The 18,934-nt window shown below is 47.8% G+C and overlaps 1 protein-coding gene across 2 annotated transcripts in view; it reads right to left on the bottom strand.

Moving 5' to 3' along the window:
- Positions 1–18,934, bottom strand: part of USP8 (ubiquitin specific peptidase 8) — a 205,715-nt gene that overhangs the window by 99,971 nt on the left and 86,810 nt on the right. For both annotated transcript variants that reach the window (XM_063925992.1, XM_063925993.1), the window contains one exon: positions 770–914. In XM_063925992.1, coding sequence (XP_063782062.1) covers positions 770–914 — 145 coding nt within the window. The remainder of the gene's footprint in view (positions 1–769; positions 915–18,934) is intronic.

Raw genomic sequence — 18,934 nt, 5'->3', positions numbered from 1 at the left:
GTAAATTTTTTGATGAGAAACAACAACAGATAATCATTAAGTTTTAGTTATACAGCGCTTGTATACTAGGATACAGACAAAGCTTACACTTATAGGGAAAGAGGAGTGGGATTCATGAAATGCCACATGGATCCAGTCAAACTGGAAAAGCATGCAATCCTGTCTCACAGAAGTGTTCGTTTGGGAATAAGAAGGTTGAGTATAGAACGAAAATTAAAGCATGTTTTGAGCGAATTGTGTAGTAGAGTGCAGTCGAGATGGAGAGAGGGATAAGACTGTTCAGGAATCTGATAAGCATGTCTAAGAAATTTGGTCAAATACAACGGACCAATGTAGTAACTGACAGAGCTGAGCAGTAGCAAAACAATGTTTTGCAAGGAAAATTAGTTGCTCTATTCACAATAGATTAAAGGGGTGAAAGTCTGGTTTGGTGGAGAAAAGTAGGATGGAAACTGCAAAAGTCAATGCAAAGGTTATCTTGAATGATTCTGGAACATAAAAAGTCAACAGTTAAATTCAATGATTCCTATTAAATTAGCAAATACAGGTAGAACAATTAAATATACAATAACATTAATTCTAATAGTTAATAAGCGTGAGGTTTTAGCAATTGGGATAATGCTATTTTAGCTATGCTATAACTGCACATGAAAACAGACAATCCACAACAATTAATGCAGCTGTGTAACACAGTATAGGAAAACAAGTATTTTAGGCTTCTTTCACTTTCTTAGCACAGAAGATGAAATGATGAGAAGGATAAACTTACATGACATTAACATGTTTTCAGCTGTCTTTCTCCTAGGCACAGCTACTTTCCCATTTGTGGTGTACATTGGATAACAAAGAAGCCAATTTTCATAACCACCATCCAATACAAAAGGTTCACTTTTCAGAATGGTCTTAGTTTCCCACTAGAAAAAAACAACACAATATCACATTGTTTATTTAGTGACTACCAGACCTGATGATTGTGAGGGCCATTTCAGAGTATAGGGGGTCATTCCGAGTTGTTCGCTCGGTAAAAATCTTCGCATCGCAGCGATTTTCCGCTTAATGCGCATGCGCAATGTCCGCACTGCGACTGCGCCAAGTAAATTTGCTATGCAGTTAGGAATTTTACTCACGGCATTTTCATCGTTCTGGCGATCGTAATGTGATTGACAGGAAATGGGTGTTACTGGGCGGAAACAGGCCGTTTTAAGGGCGTGTGGGAAAAAACGCTACCGTTTCCGGAAAAAACGCAGGAGTGGTCGGAGAAACGGGGGAGTGTCTGGGCGAACGCTGGGTGTGTTTGTGACGTCAAACCAGGAACGACAAGCACTGAACTGATCGCAGATGCCGAGTAAGTCTGGAGCTACTCAGAAACTGCTACGAGGTGTGTAATCGCAATATTGCGAATACATCGTTCGCAATTTTAAGATTCACTCCCAGTAGGCGGCGGCTTAGCATGAGCAAATCTGCTAAAATCCGCTTGCGAGCGACCAACTCGGAATGACCCCCATAGTTTTTACTAAAACACTTGATCCCCCTGTGATAAAAAAAAACAAACTAGAGAATGTAACATGTGCCTGGCTGTCATCCATCACGAGGACCTATTCATCACAAACATCCCTGCTTAATTAACCCCTCTAAAACTTTTGCCAATTAATGCAGCTGACAGAGTAGATTTTATTAAGTGTTCGCTATGGTACTAGAAACAATATGGTTAGCATTTAAATATTTTGAATCCATTTAATATACTTGAACCTGAAAATGAACATCAGTATAGATCACAATCCAAAATTCTCATAGTACTGTGATGAAAGGAATCCAGTAAAAGCCTGGGCTCATTTATGTTATAATTCTATAGGGGTATATTCAATTGCAGTCGAAAGCTGCCGTCTGTCAGAAAGACAGTAGTTTTAGACTTTTTTTTTTTTTTTTTTTTAGATCAGAAGGGGTTCCGACCTCTCCCCCTCTCAGGTCCCTCATCTCAATCCAACTTTTTTTAAAGTCGGATTGAGATGGTCAGGAACGGCCAAATCGGACAGACGTTCATTGAATAGCCCTTATCGGATCCTTTCCGACAAATGCATGTCGGAATGGATCAGACTTTAATTGAATATACTCCTATATCTCATACCCAATCTTCTCAGAACATCATTTATTATACCACTAGCTAACAGCCCATCAATATGATGGAACAACATAACAGTACGTCAGCACCGGCGGCTGTGTGCGCATGAACATAGCAACACTTCCACACTTGAATTGCTCTGTTGGGCACCATCTAGAGGCTGCCGGCATGCAACACACTTGAACTCCCCATAGAAGTAAGGAGCAGAGTTAGCCTTTTATTATATAGGATTCGGTTGTGCTGTTTGGGTGTGGTTTAGAAGATCTAGTTATTAGATAAATAGTCAATAGGTTGATACCATATGGTGAACATGCTTTAGGTTGACAGGGTCAAAAGGTGGACAGTACACAAGGTCGACAAAAAAAAGTAACAAGTTTATGATTTTTTTAATGTCCTTTTGTATGTTTTATCACCTGTGATCCCAATTAGTGCAGATCCCAGCAGACTCACTTTGCTCAAAACGCTTCAGGCAAGGTTACTATTCCTAATCATTGTCCATGTGGATAGTAAACCAAGGAAAAGTTGAAAAAATAAAAACCCTAACTTTTTTTGCAGCGCTGCGATCAGGTCAGAACTGCGCATACGTATGCACCGCAATGCGCAGGCGTGTCGCCCCACCGGCAACGGTGATCGCCGGACAGCGACAGGATGAACGAAGAAAGCGATCGCACTGGCGATCGCAAGAAGATTGACAGGAAGAGGCCATTTGTGGGTGGCAACTGACCGTTTCCAGGGAGTGTCCAGGAAAACGCAGGCATGTCCACCCGTTTGGAAGGAGGGTTTCTGACGTCAGCTCCGGCCCTGATCATCGCACGGCAAGAGTAAGTCCTGAGCTGTGCAGAGACTGCACAAACATTTGTTTGTGCAGCGCTCTACACATCCAATCGCACCGCTGTACAGCGAATACCCCCTCCTCCTGTAGGCGGCAACTCCCTGGTCGCAGTAATGCAAAAATCGCCTGCTTGCGACCAGGTCTGAATCAGGCCCTGTATCCGGAACAGGAAGATCAGCTTGAATGTAACCTTCTGCAATAGTCATGTGAAGCCACTTGGACAGCTTTGTTTACTAGCTGGCCAACCTCGCTTATGGAATACATACAGGACAAATAGAGAATCCATTTTCTTGATCATGCTGGTACGTTCCACGTAAATCCTTAATGCACGAACCACATCCAATAAGGCCTCTCTAGCCGACAGATCCGAGGACTGAAAGGCTGAACCACTATCTCCATATTTAGATGAAACTTGGACACCACCTTAGAAAGGTTACCCACCTCGGTCCAGAGAGCTGCCTTATCTTGAAGGAAGATCAGAAACGGAGTACGACAGGAGAACACTCCCAAATCAGACACTCTTCTCGCAGGGGCAATAGCCAGGAGAAATTACACCTTTGCCGACAGCCACTTAAGTCCACTGACTCTAAAGGCTCAAATGGGGAAGTCTTAAGAGCTTGAAGGACCAGGGTTAAATCCCAGGAGGCCACTAGATGAACAAGAGGATGGATATACAGTATTCCTTGAAAAAAAAAAGTATGCTCATCTTATAGTAGAGCGATCTTTCATTGAAACCACACTGATAGTGCAGAAACTCGTACTTTCAGGGATGCTAGGCGAAGACCAAGGTCTAACCCTGCCTGCAGAAAATCCAGTACCCTGGAGACTCTAAAGGCACAAGGGTCATAATGCCTAGGCACACACCACTGAAAATAAGCGTGCCAAATTCTGTAATAGATGCGGGCTGAAGATGGCTTACGAGCCTGCAGCATTGTCTGTATCACTGCATCTGAGAACTCAACACTGAGGACTGATAACTGAAGAGCCAGGCTGTCAAAGACAGCCGAGCCAGGTCCCGATACAGACAGGGACCCTGAGGCAACAGGTCTGGTCACTGTGGTAGTAGGAAAGGCATGTACACGGACAGATTTTGGAGATCGGGGAACCAATAGTGCCTGGGCCATGCGGGAGCTATCAGTATCACAGTGCCTCCTTCCCGCTTCAACTTGCAAAGAACTCTGGGTAACAGTGATACAGAAGGAAACAGGCATCCCGGATGGAAGGTCCACCATACTGCTAAAGCATCCACAAAGGCTGCCTGTGTAGCTCTGGTCCTGGATCCGTACACTGGGGCCTTGTGATTGTGACGAGAGGCCATCAGGTCTACATCCGGCAGATGCCATCTGTTTACCAGGTTCTGGAACACTTCGGGGTGCATAGACCATTCGCTGTTGTGGACATCCTGCCGACTGAGGAAGTCTGTTTTACAATTGAGGATTCCTGGCAGAAATACAGCTGTGAGCCTCCTGGAAGGTGAGCCTCGGCCCAATGGAGCGTGCACTCCACCTCTGCCATAGCCATATGGCTGCGAGTACCCCGTTGATGGTTTACATAGGAAACTACGGTGGCGTTGTCGGACTGAATCTGAATAGGCCTGCCCTGGAGCCTGAACAAGAGCTCTGTAGACTGCCCGAAGTTCCAGGACATTGAAAGACGTGTGGACCGGTTACTGCACCTCATCCATGGAGACTGGCATTCATGGTGAGGACCACCCAATCCGCAATTCAAAATGGCCATCCTTTGTCTAAGTGTAACAAATGTAGATACCAGGTGAGAGAGTCAGACGCACCTCCAGACACAGTACCATCGTCTGGGCCCTGATTTGATGATACTGCCAGTTCCACCTGGAAAGGATGATATGTTGTAGGGGCCTGCAGTGAAATTGGGCATACTCCATCATATCAAAGGTGGAGACCATGGACACCAGAACCTGCATTGCCGTATGTATGGACTCCTGGGGATTGTGCAGTAAGTTGCGTACCCTTGACTGCAGTCTGGCAACGTTGTCCACTGGCATGAAGAGCCTCTGTTCCTGCAAATCCAGGAGAGCCCCTACATGCAACATCCATTGTGAAGGGACAAGGGGGGACTTTTCCCAATTGATCAGCCACCCATAAATTTGTGGAAAGGCCACGGTTATTTGAAGATGGCGGTGTAAAACCTGTGCCATGAGCAACAAGTCGTCCAAATATGGGAGCACCCTGATCCCTTGATGATGCAGCCGAGCTACCATAACCACCACCAACTTGGTAAATACTCGTGGAGCAGTAGCCAGCCCAAAGGGTAGTGCCTGAAACTGGTAATGCTGTTGCAGAAAAGCAAAGCGGAGAAATCTCTGATGAGCAGGTGCTACAGGGACATGTAGGTAGGCATGCCGAATATCCAGGGATACTATAAAAGCCCCTGGCTCTGACGCCACAGCAATAAACTGTAGTGTTTCCATACGAAATCTGGGCAGCCGCAAAATCTTAAGAGATTTCAGATAGGCTGATAAGTCCCATTGGGTTTCCGAACCACGAAAAGGGGGGTGTAAAAACTCTTCCCTTGTTGTTCCAAGAGAAAAGGGATAATAACCCCTATGTTCAGTAAAGACTGAACAGCTCCATGATGTGTCATGGCTGTGCCTGGATCCAATGGAGGATTGGGGGGGGGCTGTCTCATATGAGAAGGCATACCCGTGAGAAACCACATCTCGTACCCAGGCGTCTGTAGTTGCATGGCACCATGAGGCTGCGAATCGCAGAAGTCGGCCTCCCACCCTAGGGTCCCCCAGGAGGAAGCACGCCTCATCAGTTGGCGTCTGGGCATCTGGTCGTCCAGGCTTGCTTAGTCCGCTACTTAGCTGCTTTGCTGGAGACAATCTGCCGTGAAAAAACCTGCCCTTTTGCTTTGCCTTGAAACCGAACATTTTGAAAGTAAGATGTCCCAGCCTTCCGATTAGATGCTGATGGCAAAAAAATAGGATTTTAAATACCTACCGGTAAATCCTTTGCTCGTAGCCCATAAGGGATATTGGGGACAGATTAGTACGATGGGGTATAGACTGGTCCAAAAGGAGTCAGTGCACTTTAAATTTCTTCAACTGTGTGTGCTGGCTCCTCCCACAGGTCAGTTATAGGTAAAACAGTGCCCGAAGGAGAATGCCATAATTGAGAGAAGGAACATAACAATAAGTGTGGTGAGATATACACACCAGCACACCATAACATAAATCGGGCCAGCAACGGCTGGCAACAGGAACAGTAACAGCTGAACAGGTAACACAAAGAACCTACAGAAAGTCACTGCACAGAGGCGGGTGCCCAATATCCCTTATGGACTACGAGAAAAGGATTTACCGGTAGGTATTTAAAATCCTATTTTCTCTAGCATCCATAAGGGATACTGGGGACAGATTAGTATGATAGGGATGTCCCAAAGCTTCCAGAAAGGATGGGAACGTGCAGAGACGTCTGCAGCACCGCCTGCCCAAATCGGGTATCCTCTTTGGCCAGGGTATCAAACTTGTAGAACTTCACAAAGGTGTTCTTCCCCGACCAGGTAGCAGCTCAGCATAGTTGCAGGGCCGAGATTCCACGAGCAGCCGCCCCGGAAGACCCCACTGATCTCGTAGAGTGGGCCTTCAGAGACTGTGGAACAGGTAAGGCTGCCGATACATAGGCCTGTTGGATAGGAAGCCGAATCCAACTAGCAATAGACTGCTTTGAAGCAGGGCAACCCTTTTTCTGCGCATCATACAGCACGAACAAGGAATCCGTCTTTCTGATCCGAGCCGTCCTCTTGACAGATTTTCAAGGCTCGCTCTGCATCCAATGCCTCCGGAGGAGCAGAAGTGCCAGAACTGGACGGAATCCCAATAGGTTGATTCAAGTGAAACGCGGAGACCACCTTCGTCAGGAACTGCTGTCTAGTCCGGAGCTCCGCTCTGTTCTTGTAAAAGACCAAGTAGGGACTTTTACACGACAAGGACCCCAATTCTGAGACACGTCTAGCAGAAGCCAGGGCCAGTAACATCACTGTCTTCCACGCGAGGTACTGGTCTTCTACCATCATCAGAGGTTCAAACCAGGAGGACTGTAAAAAGCGTAGTACCACATCTAAATCCCAAGGTGCCATAGGCGGCACAAACGGAGGTTGTATGTGAAGCACCCCCTGCAAGAAGGTCTGAACTTCTGTCAGGATAGCCAACTGCTTCTGGAAGAAGACCGAAAGAGCTGAAATCTAGACCTTAAGGGATCCAAGACGTAATCCTTTATCTACTCCAGTCTGCAGGAAACGAAGGAATCTTCCCAGGTGGAATTCTGCAGACGGATATGTGCGTTCCTCGCACCAAGAGACATATCTCCGCCAGATATTATGATAGTGTTTTGACGTCACAGGTTTTCTGCCTTGCACCATAATGGCAATGACCTTTTTGGAAAGCCCTTTGTGAGCTAGGATGTTCCGCTCAACTTCCATGCCGTCAAACGAAGCCGCCGTAAGTCCAGGTAGATGAACGGTCCTTGCTGAAGATGATCTCTTCTTAGTGGTAGGGGCCAAGGGTCCTGGATGGAGATCGTGGCGACTCAGGAAGTCCACTTCCCAGTTGTCCACTCCCGGAATGAAGATTGCGGACAGTGCTCTTGCATGTCTTTCTGCCCAGAAGAGTATTCTTGACACTTCTCGCATGCAGGCTCTGCTTTTTGTCCCTCCTTGTCGATTGATGTACGCCACGGCCGTGGCGTTGTCCGACTGAACATGGATCGGCTGATCCCGGGGCATAGTGAAGGCCTGAATCAGAACATTGTAGATGGCCCGAAGTTCCAGGATGTTGATCGGAAGTAGGGCCTCCTGGGCAGATCACCTGCCCTGGAACTGTGCCCCTGGGTGACAGCTCCCCATCCTCTCAAACTCGCGTCCGTCGTGAGGAGGATCCAATCCTGAATCCCAAAGCGTCGACCTACCAGCAGGTTGGAAGACTGTAGCCACCACAGGAGTGAAATCCTGGCCTGGGGTGACAGCTGAATTATCCGGTACATCTGAAGATGGGAACCGGACCACTTGCTCAGGATGTCCAATTGGAAAGGTCTGGCATGAAACCTTCCAAACTGTATCGCCTTGTACGAGGCCACCATCTTTCCCAACAATTTTCTGCAAAAATGAATGGATACTTGAGCAGGTTGGAAAACCATGTGAACCATTTCTTGAAGTGTTCTCACTTTGTCCTCTGGGAGGAACACTTTCTGTGCTACCGTATCCAGTAGCATCCCCAGAAACAGGATCCGCTGAGACAGTTCCAGTTGGGACTTCTGCAGATTGAGGATCCATCCGTGGTGAGTCAGAAGTTGGATAGTACGATCTATGTGGAGCAATAGAAGCTCACTGGAACTCGCTTTTATCAGGAGGTCGTCCAGGTATGGAACTACGTTGACCCTCTGGGTCCTGAGCTGAAACATAATTTCCACCATCACCTTTGTGAACATTCTCGGAGCTGTGGACAGGCCGAAGGGTAATGCCTGAAACTGGCAGTGATCGCTTAGTAGGGCGAACTGCAGATAGGCCTGATGATGAGGACATATGGAGGTAAGCATCCTTGATATCCAGTGACACTAGGAATTCCTGTTGCTCCAGGCCCACGATCACTGCTCTCAAAGATTCCATCTTGAATTTGAAAACCTTCAAGCAAGGACTCAAGGACTTCAGATTCAGAATGGGTTTCACAGACCAGTCTGGTTTTGGTACCACGAACAGACTGGAGTAGTAACCTTTGTCCTTGTTGTTGCAGGGGTACTGGAACAATGACCTGGGACTGGACAAACTTGTTTATGGCCAGCAGTAGCGTACCACGCATATTTTTCAAAGCTGGTAAGCCTGTTTTGAAAAATCATTGGGGAGGAGCACCGTCGAACTCCAGCTTGTAACCCTGAGAGATAAGGTCCCTTACCCAAGCATCTTGGAAGGAACCATCCCAGATGTGGCTGTAATGACGTAACCAAGCTCCCACCACGAGATCCCCTCGGGGTGGGTGGGCAACGTCATGCTGTGGTCTTTGCGGAAGCTGAACTGGTGCTCTGTTCCTGGGAGCTGGTAACGGCTGGTTTCTTAGGCTTACCTCTGGTGCCTCTAGCTGCGTTGGAGGTCCCCCTGGCCCTAGATTGAAATCTGGAGGACCGAAAGGACTGAGCAGACGGGCCCGGGTAGGTACGTCTAGCAGGCGGAGCCCCAGAAGGGAGAAACGTGGATTTCCCAGCAGTAGCTTTGGAAATCCATGCGTCCAATTCACCTCCAAAGAGACAGTCACCTGTGAAGGGAAGAGATTCCACATTACGTTTGGAGTCAGCGTCCGCAATCCACTGACGCAACCATATGGTCCTGCGCACAAACACAGCCGTGGTCCTAGCATTAATATTGCCAATATCTTTAAGGGAGTCATAGAGGACCCTAGCCATGTCCTGAATGTGTTTTAGGAAAGTTACAGTAGTAACTAAGGTCATATCACCCAAAAGAACTTCCTGAATTTGAGTAGCCCAGGAATGAATGGCATGTGTCATCCAGCAACCTGCAATGACCGGTCTTTGAGCTACACCTGCAGCAGTGTACATAGATTTCAGAGTGGACTCAATTTTCCTATCTGCCAGGTCCTTTTAAAGGAGCCCGGAGCAGGGAGTACCGCCTTTTTAGAAAGGCAAGAGACTGAGACGTCTACTGCTGGAGATTGTTCCCAGAATCTCCTGCCTTCAGGGGCAAAGGGGGATGTACGCAAAAACCGTTTGGACACCTGATATTTTTTAACTGGATTTTTCCAGGTTATTTTAAATAAATCATCCAACTCTTTGGAGTCAGGAAATGTGACTGTCAGTTTGTCTTGTGGGAGGAAAAATGACTGCTGATTATTAGCATTCCCCAGGATAAGCTTTAACACATCCTGAACAGCCAATATGAGGGGTTCAATACCCTGTGTAGGGGTGGAGTCCACGCTTATGGGGTCCACATCATCCTGTATATCATCTTCAGTATGATAGAAGTGCAGGTAAAAGCACGTTTTTGCGTTCCTGTAGTGGACGGGGGGGGTGTTTAGCAGCTAGATTTGCCACTGCTTGTTGCAGTTCCTGAGTTTTATTGGCATTTGCAGCAAGTTGAGATGACTTATCAGACATCATAGTTTTGATAGCCCCCAGCCAGGAGGGCTCTGAACTCTCCCCCACATTGTTATCAGCATTTTGTGACTGACTGACTACACTGCTCACATGATATTGTGCCAGATGAGCTAGGGGAAAATCTAGCATTACACACACTGCATAACTTCTGTTTTACCATTGTGAAGAAGAAAAAATAAGAATTTACTTACCGATAATTCTATTTCTCGTAGTCCGTAGTGGATGCTGGGGACTCCGTAAGGACCATGGGGAATAGCGGCTCCGCAGGAGACTGGGCACATCTAAAGAAAGCTTTAGGACTATCTGGTGTGCACTGGCTCCTCCCCCTATGACCCTCCTCCAAGCCTCAGTTAGGATACTGTGCCCGGACGAGCGTACACAATAAGGAAGGATTTTGAATCCCGGGTAAGACTCATACCAGCCACACCAATCACACCGTACAACTTGTGATCTGAACCCAGTTAACAGCATGATAACAGAGGAGCCTCTAGAAAAGATGGCTCACTACAGCAATAACCCGATTTTTTGGTAACAATAACTATGTACCAGTATTGCAGACAATCCGCACTTGGGATGGGCGCCCAGCATCCACTACGGACTACGAGAAATAGAATTATCGGTAAGTAAATTCTTATTTTCTCTAATGTCCTAAGTGGATGCTGGGGACTCCGTAAGGACCATGGGGATTATACCAAAGCTCCCAAACGGGCGGGAGAGTGCGGATGACTCTGCAGCACCAATTGAGAGAACTCCAGGTCCTCCTCAGCCAGGGTATCAATTTTGTAGAATTTTACAAACGTATTTGCTCCTGACCAAGTAGCTGCTCGGCAAAGTTGTAAAGCCGATACCCCTCGGGCAGCCGCCGAAGATGAGCCCACCTTCCTTGTGGAGTGGGCATTTACAGATTTTTGGCTGTGGCAGGCCTGCCACAGAATGTGCAAGCTGAATTGTACTACAAATCCAACGAGCAATAGTCTGCTTAGAAGCAGGAGCACCCAGCTTGTTGGGTGCATACAGGATAAACAGCGAGTCAGATTTTCTGACTCCAGCCGTCCTGGAAACATATATTTTCAGGGCCCTGACAACGTCTAGCAACTTGGAGTCCTCCAAGTCCCTAGTAGCCGCAGGCACCACAATAGGTTGGTTCAGGTGAAACGCTGAAACCACCTTAGGGAAAAACTGAGGACGAGTCCTCAATTCCGCCCTGTCCGAATGGAAAATCAGATAAGGGCTTTTACAGGATAAAGCCGCCAATTCTGACACGCGCCTGGCCCAGGCCAGGGCCAACAGCATGACCACTTTCCATGTGAGATATTTTAACTCCACAGATTAAGTGGTTCAAACCAATGTGACTTTTGGAACCCAAAAAACTACATTGAGATCCCAAAGTGCCACTGGAGGCACAAAAGGAGGCTGTATATGCAGTACCCCTTTTACAAACGTCTGAACTTCAGGGACTGAAGCTAGTTCTTTTTGGAAGAAAATTGACAGGGCCGAAATTTGAACCTTAATGGACCCCAATTTCAGGCCCATAGACACTCCTGTTTGCAGGAAATGTAGGAATCGACCCAGTTGAATTTCCTCCGTCGGGCCTTACTGGCCTCGCACCACGCAACATATTTTCGCCAAATGCGGTGATAATGTTTTGCGGTTACATCCTTCCTGGCTTTGATCAGGATAGGGATGACTTCATCCGGAATGCCTTTTTTCCTTCAGGATCCGGCGTTCAACCGCCATGCCGTCAAACGCAGCCGCGGTAAGTCTTGGAACAGACAGGGTCCTTGTTGGAGCAGGTCCCTTCTTAGAGGTAGAGGCCACGGATCCTCCGTGAGCATCTCTTGAAGTTCCGGTTACCAAGTCCTTCTTGGCCAATCCGGAGCCACGAATATAGTGCTTACTCCTCTCCATCTTATCAATCTCAGTACCTTGGGTATGAGAGGCAGAGGAGGGAACACATACACTGACTGGTACACCCACGGTGTTACCAGAGCGTCTACAGCTATTGCCTGAGGGTCCCTTGACCTGGCGCAATACCTGTCGAGTTTTTCCCAACGGTTTATAATCATGTGGAAGACTTCTGGGTGAAGTCCCCACTCTCCCGGGTGGAGGTCGTGCTGAGGAAGTCTGCTTCCCAGTTGTCCACTCCCGGAATGAATACTACTGACAGTGCTATCACATGATTTTCCGCCCAGCGAAGAATCCTTGCAGCTTCTGCCATTGCCCTCCTGCTTCTTGTGCCACCCTGTCTGTTTACGTGGGTGACTGCCGTGATGTTGTCCGACTGGATCAACACCGGCTGACCTTGAAGCAGAGGTCTTGCTAAGCTTAGAGCATTGTAAATGGCCCTTAGCTTCAGGATATTTATGTGAAGTGATGTCTCCAGGCTTGACCATAAGCCCTGGATATTCCTTCCCTGTGTGACTGCTCCCCAGCCTCGCAGGCTGGCATCCGTGGTCACCAGGACCCAGTCCTGAATGCCGAATCTGCGGCCCTCTAGAAGATGAGCACTCTGCAACCACCACAGGAGGGACACCCTTGTCCTTGGTGACAGGGTTATCCGCTGATGCATCTGAAGATGCGACCCGAACCATTTGTCCAGCAGGTCCCACTGGAAAGTTCTTGCGTGGAATCTGCCGAATGGGATTGCTTCGTAGGAAGCCACCATTTTACCCAGAACCCTTGTGCATTGATGCACTGAGACTTGGCTCGGTTTTAGGAGGTTCCTGACTAGCTCGGATAACTCCCTGACTTTCTCCTCCGGGAGAAACACCTTTTTCTGGACTGTGTCCAGGATCATCCCTAGGAACAGGAGACAAGTCGTCGGAACCAGCTGCGATTTTGGAATATTGAGAATCCAATCGTGCTGCCGCAACACTACCTGAGATAGTGCTACACCGACCTCCAACTGTTCCCTGGATCTTACCCTTATCAGGGAATCGTCCAAGTAAGGGATAACTAAAATTCCCTTCCTTTAAAGGAATATCATCATTTCGGCCATTACCTTGGTAAAGACCCGGGGTGCCGTGGACCATCCATACGGCAGCGTCTGAAACTGATAGTGACAGTTCTGTACCATAAACCTGAGGTACCCTTGGTGAGAAGGGTAAATTTTGACATGAAGGTAAGCATCCTTGATGTCCCGAGACATCATGTAGTCCCCTTCTTCCAGGTTCGCAATCACTGCTCTGAGTGACTCAATCTTGAATTTGAACCTCTGTATGTAAGTGTTCAAAGATTTTAGATTTAGAATCGGTCTCACCGAGCCGTCCGGCTTCGGTACCACAACAGTGTGGAATAATACCCCGTTCCCTGTTGCAGGAGGGGTACCTTGATTATCACCTGCTGGGAATACAGCTTGTGAATGGCTTCCAAAACTGTCTCCCTGTCAGAAGGAGACATCGGTAAAGCCGACTTTAGGAAAACGGCGAGGGGGAGACGTCTCGAATTCTAATTTGTACCCCTGAGATATCACCTGAAGGATCCAGGGGTCTACTTGCGAGTGAGCCCACTGCGCGCTAAAATTCATTGAGACGGGCCCCCTACCGTGCCTGATTCTGCTTGTAAAGCCCCAGCGTCATACTGAGGGCTTGGCAGAGGCGGGAGAGGGTTTCTGTTCCTGGGAACTGGCTGATTTCTGCAGCCTTTTTCCTCTCCCTCTGTCACGGGGCAGAAATGAGGAACATTTTGCCCGCTTGTCCACGAAAAGACTGCGCCTGATAATACGGCGTCTTCTCATGTTGAGAGGCGACCTGGGGTACAAACGTGGATTTCCCAGCTGTTGCCGTGGCCACCAGGTCTGAAAGACCGACCCCAAATAACTCCTCCCCTTATTAAGGCAATACTTCCAAATGCCGTTTGGAATACGCATCACCTGACCACTGACGTGTCCATAACCCTCTACTGGTAGAAATGGATAACGCACTTAGACTTGATGCCAGTCGGCAAATATTCCGCTGTGCATCACGCATATATAGAAATGCATCTTTTAAATGCTCTATAGGCAAAAATATACTGTCCCTATCTAGGGTATCAATATTTTCAGTCAGGGAATCCGACCACGCCAACCCAGCACTGCACATCTAGGCTGAGGCGATTGCTGGTCGCAGTATAACACCAGTATGTGTGTAAATACATTTTAGGATACCCTCCTGCTTTCTATCAGCAGGATCCTTAAGGGCGGCCATCTCAGGAGAGGGTAGAGCCTTTACAAGCGTGTGAGCGCTTTATCCACCCTAGGGGGTGTTTCCCAACGCACCCTAACCTCTGGCGGGAAAGGATATAATGCCAATAACATTTTAGAAATTATCAGTTGTTATCGGGGGAAAACCACGCATCATCACTCACCTCATTTAATTTCTCAGATTCAGGAAAACTACAGGTAGTTTTTCCTCACCGAACATAATACCCCTTTTTGGTGGTACTCGTATTATCAGAAATGTGTAAAACATTTTTCATTGCCTCAATCATGTAACGTGTGGCCCTAATGGAAGTCACATTTGTCTCTTCACCGTCGACACTGGAGTCAGTATCCGTGTCGGCGTCTATATCTGCCATCTGAGGTAACGGGCGCTTTAGAGCCCCTGACAGCCTATGAGACGTCTGGACAGGCACAAGCTGAGTAGCCGGCTGTCTCATGTCAACCACTGTCTTTTATACAGAGCTGACACTGTCACGTAATTCCTTCCAACAGTTCATCCACTCAGGTGTCGACCCCCTAGGGGGTGACATCACTATTACAGGCAATCTGCTCCGTCTCCACATCATTTTTCTCCTCATACATGTCGACACAAACGTACCGACATACAGCACACACACAGGGAATGCTCTGATAGAGGACAGGACCCCACTAGCCCTTTGGGGAGACAGAGGGAGAGTTTGCCAGCACACACCAAAGCGCTATATATATACAGGGATAACCTTATATAAGTGTTTTTCCCCTTATAGCTGCTGTATTGTTAATACTGCGCCTAATTAGTGCCCCCCTCTCTTTTTTAACCCTTTCTGTAGTGTAGTGACTGCAGGGGAGAGCCAGGGGAGCTTCCCTCCAACGGAGCTGTGAGGGAAAATGGCGCCAGTGTGCTGAGGAGATAGGCTCCGCCCCTTTTTCGCGGACTTTTCTCCTGCTTTTTTATGGATTCTGGCAGGGGTTAAAATTCATCCATATAGCCCTGGGGGCTATATGTGATGTATTTTCACCAACCAAGGTGTTTTTATTGCTGCTCAGGGCGCCCCCCCCTAGCGCCCTGCACCCTCAGTGACCGAAGTGTGAAGTGTGCTGAGGAGCAATGGCGCACAGCTGCAGTGCTGTGCGCTACCTTGGTGAAGACAGGATGTCTTCTGCCGCCGATTTTCCGGACCTCTTCTGTCTTCTGGCTCTGTAAGGGGGCCGGCGGCGCGGCTCTGGGACCCATCCATGGCTGGGCCTGTGATCGTCCCTCTGGAGCTAATGTCCAGTAGCCTAAGAAGCCCAATCCACTCTGCACGCAGGTGAGTTCGCTTCTTCTCCCCTTAGTCCCTCGATGCAGTGAGCCTGTTGCCAGCAGGTCTCACTGAAAATAAAAAACCTAAACTAAAACTTTCACTAAGAAGCTCAGGAGAGCCCCTAGTGTGCACCCTTCTCGTTCGGGCACAAAGATCTAACTGAGGCTTGGAGGAGGGTCATAGGGGGAGGAGCCAGTGCACACCAGATAGTCCTAAAGCTTTCTTTAGATGTGCCCAGTCTCCTGCGGAGCCGCTATTCCCCATGGTCCTTACGGAGTCCCCAGCATCCACTTAGGACGTTAGAGAAACAGGTATAATACACATACAACACAGCCTGAAATACAATACAAGCCTGCCCTATTGCATGTGAGAGGAGACACAGGAGAGAGGACACCAGCGCACCCAACGCTGCACAGCCCCAATGAGGCGGTCAGCATTTCACATATACATATAAACAGTGAGACTGTCTAATGAAAAGTCCCTTAGAATATCCCCAGTAAAGGGAAGGATTTCTAAGGTTTTTCTTAGAATCCAGGTCCACCTTACAAGACCTCAACCACAAAATACGGCACGCCAGAACAGACGTAGCTTGGTGACCAACACACCAGTTTCAGACGAAGCTTCCTGAATGTAATAAGAAGCCGTTTTAATGTGAGACCGGTATTGTCTGGCTTCCTCTGAAATATGATCGGGCAGCTCATCCTCTAGTGCCTGAACCCAAGCCTCAATTGCCTTTGCTGCCCATGAGGCAGCTATAGTAGGTCTATGGACAGCCCCTGTACAGGAGTAAATAGACTTCAGGCAACCTTCAATACGTTTATCAGTCGGTTCCCTTAGAGAAGTGACCGTAGTAACAGGTAGAGTGGATGATACCACGAGGCGAGTGACATGCAAATCCTCCACGGATGGATTTTCCCACTTATTACAGATGTCCTCAGACAGAGAATAACAAGCTAATGCCCTTTTTCAGACAGGAAACTTTTTGCCTGGAGTATTCCAGGGTTCCTGTCTGATGTCCTACAAATGATCAGAATGGGGTAATACAGCTTAAACCACCTTCTATCTTTTAAACTTATCAGTTTTCTTTGCCCTAGTAATAGATTCCTCCTCCTCCGTAAGTTGTAGAATACGCTTAATAGCATCTATCAGGGCAGGACATCAACAGTTAAAGGAGCCTCCTCATCTGCAGCACCAGAATCTTTGTCAGATTGGGCTGTATGCGCCCCCTCCTCTTCAGATGAATGGACAGAGAGGACAGTGAGGAAGAAGTAGTCCGCTTAGAGTGACTAAAGCCACGTGTGTACCCAGAGGGAGCTTTCTGTCTAGCCAGATTCTGTTTTAAAATCTGTAGCTGATAAGTCAAGTTATCCGCCCATGGCAGATAACCATAAGGACCATTTGGGTAGGCAGAGCCACTAGCGGGCCTATAGAGGGTGCCAGGCACTCTACCAGGGTACCCAACAATGAGGTGAAAGCTGCCCACGGAGGCTCCTGTACAGGGACAGGAGCTGCGGACTGACTGGGAGGTGTATAACATACAGTACAGAGATAATCATGTAACGTGTCCTCCACAGTTAAAGCGGCTGGGCACACTCTGCATGATCCTAATACAGGGGCTTCAACCTGTTTGCAGACCTTTTTGCTAGACTTACTAGTACTGAGCAACAAAGTGGACTTACACAGTGCGAGTACAAATAAACAGAACAGGGTATAATGTGACTGCAACACATGTAATATACTTTATATATATATATATATATATATATATATATATATATATATATATATATATATATATATACACACACACACACACACACACACACACACACACACACACACACACACACACACACACACACACACATATATAAACACTGTGAAAACTGCAGTTCTAACCCAAATGCACCCAGCCCAGGGTATAGAATATCAGAGACAGATATCTGGGATACCTGAAAATGAAAACCACACAGCAGATAAAGGCACTCGGTCACATGCAATGCAGTATACAAATGATTATTAATACTGCAAAACAACCCTTATAATCACAGCGCAGCCCTGAGGCTGGAGGAATATGTAGGAAACTCGCACAAATTTAACTGCAATGAACACTTATTTTCACTAGCACTGCCTTATGAGACCGGTAGGATACTTAAGTGTATGTAAAAAAACAGCCCTGTTCAGGCGTTTTGTACAGAGAGCCTTGTCCTGCATCCTGGAGACCTGCTGTTGCTTGTGCTGCTGATGGCTGCACAGGCTCCTGTGAGGGAAGAAGGGGTGAAACAGCCCAAAGACGGGAAAATCTTCTTGAGATTGTGCCCTGGGCCGGGGGAAGGGCTACAGGTCAAGCGCCGCCTCCCCTATGCTGAACTTCCACCCCAGGATCTATGGAGCCTTATTTAAAACAGGTGTTAATACACCTGATCTGTGCTCCTACTGCCCTGGTGGTCTAGTGGGGTCCCTGCTCGGTGACAGTGTCCATGCCAGTGCAGTGGTCTGCCTCTCTAGACCGCAGACAGAACACGATTTCAACCTTACCTGCCCCCCAGTGACGGTCACGTGATCCCGGGAAGCGTCTCACAGGTGAACGTTCCCTCCGCAAGTACCCGGGCAAGCCAGCGGGAGTATGTGGCGCCGTGTGGAGGGTGATGGAGCTGCAGCGCTGAAGTCTCTCAGACTTACAGCTCTGCCAGCCCTTGTTGAAAAGTTCATTCTGTAAAGCTTTCAGGGATGCCTGCGCAGCCCTCCTGTTTAGTGACCTGCTACTGCAGGCACAAACAACAACACTGAGCTCATTGGGGGTAATATCGAGTTGATTGCAGCAGCAAATTTGTTAGCAGTTGGGGAAAACCATGTGCACTGCACGTGTGGCAGATATGACATTTGCAGAGAGAGTTAGATTTGGGTGGGTTATATTGTTTCTGTGCAGGGTGAATACTGGTTGCTTTATTTTTACACTGCAATTTAGATTTCAGTTTGAATACACCCCACCCAAATCTAACTCTCTCTGCACATGTTACATCTGCCCCTTCCTGCAGTGCACATGGTTCTGCCTAACTGCTAACAGATGTGCTGCTGTGATCAACTCTGAATTAGGCCCATAGTGCCTGGAGGTGGAGTTATAGAGGAGGGCACCAATGCATCCTGGGAGAGCCAAAGCTTAACCTGTTGGTGCCCTGGATCCAGACCTAGCTAAACATCCCTGATGTTTCCCTGTGGAAACCTATGTACTTTGCTGCAGAAATAGGGCTTTATGTAACCGGGCAGTACAGGCAAATGGCAGACTAGGGAAAAGGGTTGTCAGGTTGCTGTCAACTTACGCAGGAAAACTGTGTTGCCAAATGCACCCGTATGTGAAACACTGTA

Source organism: Pseudophryne corroboree, chromosome 6 (assembly GCF_028390025.1).
Source record: "Pseudophryne corroboree isolate aPseCor3 chromosome 6, aPseCor3.hap2, whole genome shotgun sequence".
NCBI lineage: Eukaryota > Metazoa > Chordata > Amphibia > Anura > Myobatrachidae > Pseudophryne > Pseudophryne corroboree.
Note: the sequence above shows the minus strand (reverse complement) of the source record. Positions and strands in the feature narration are given on the sequence as shown.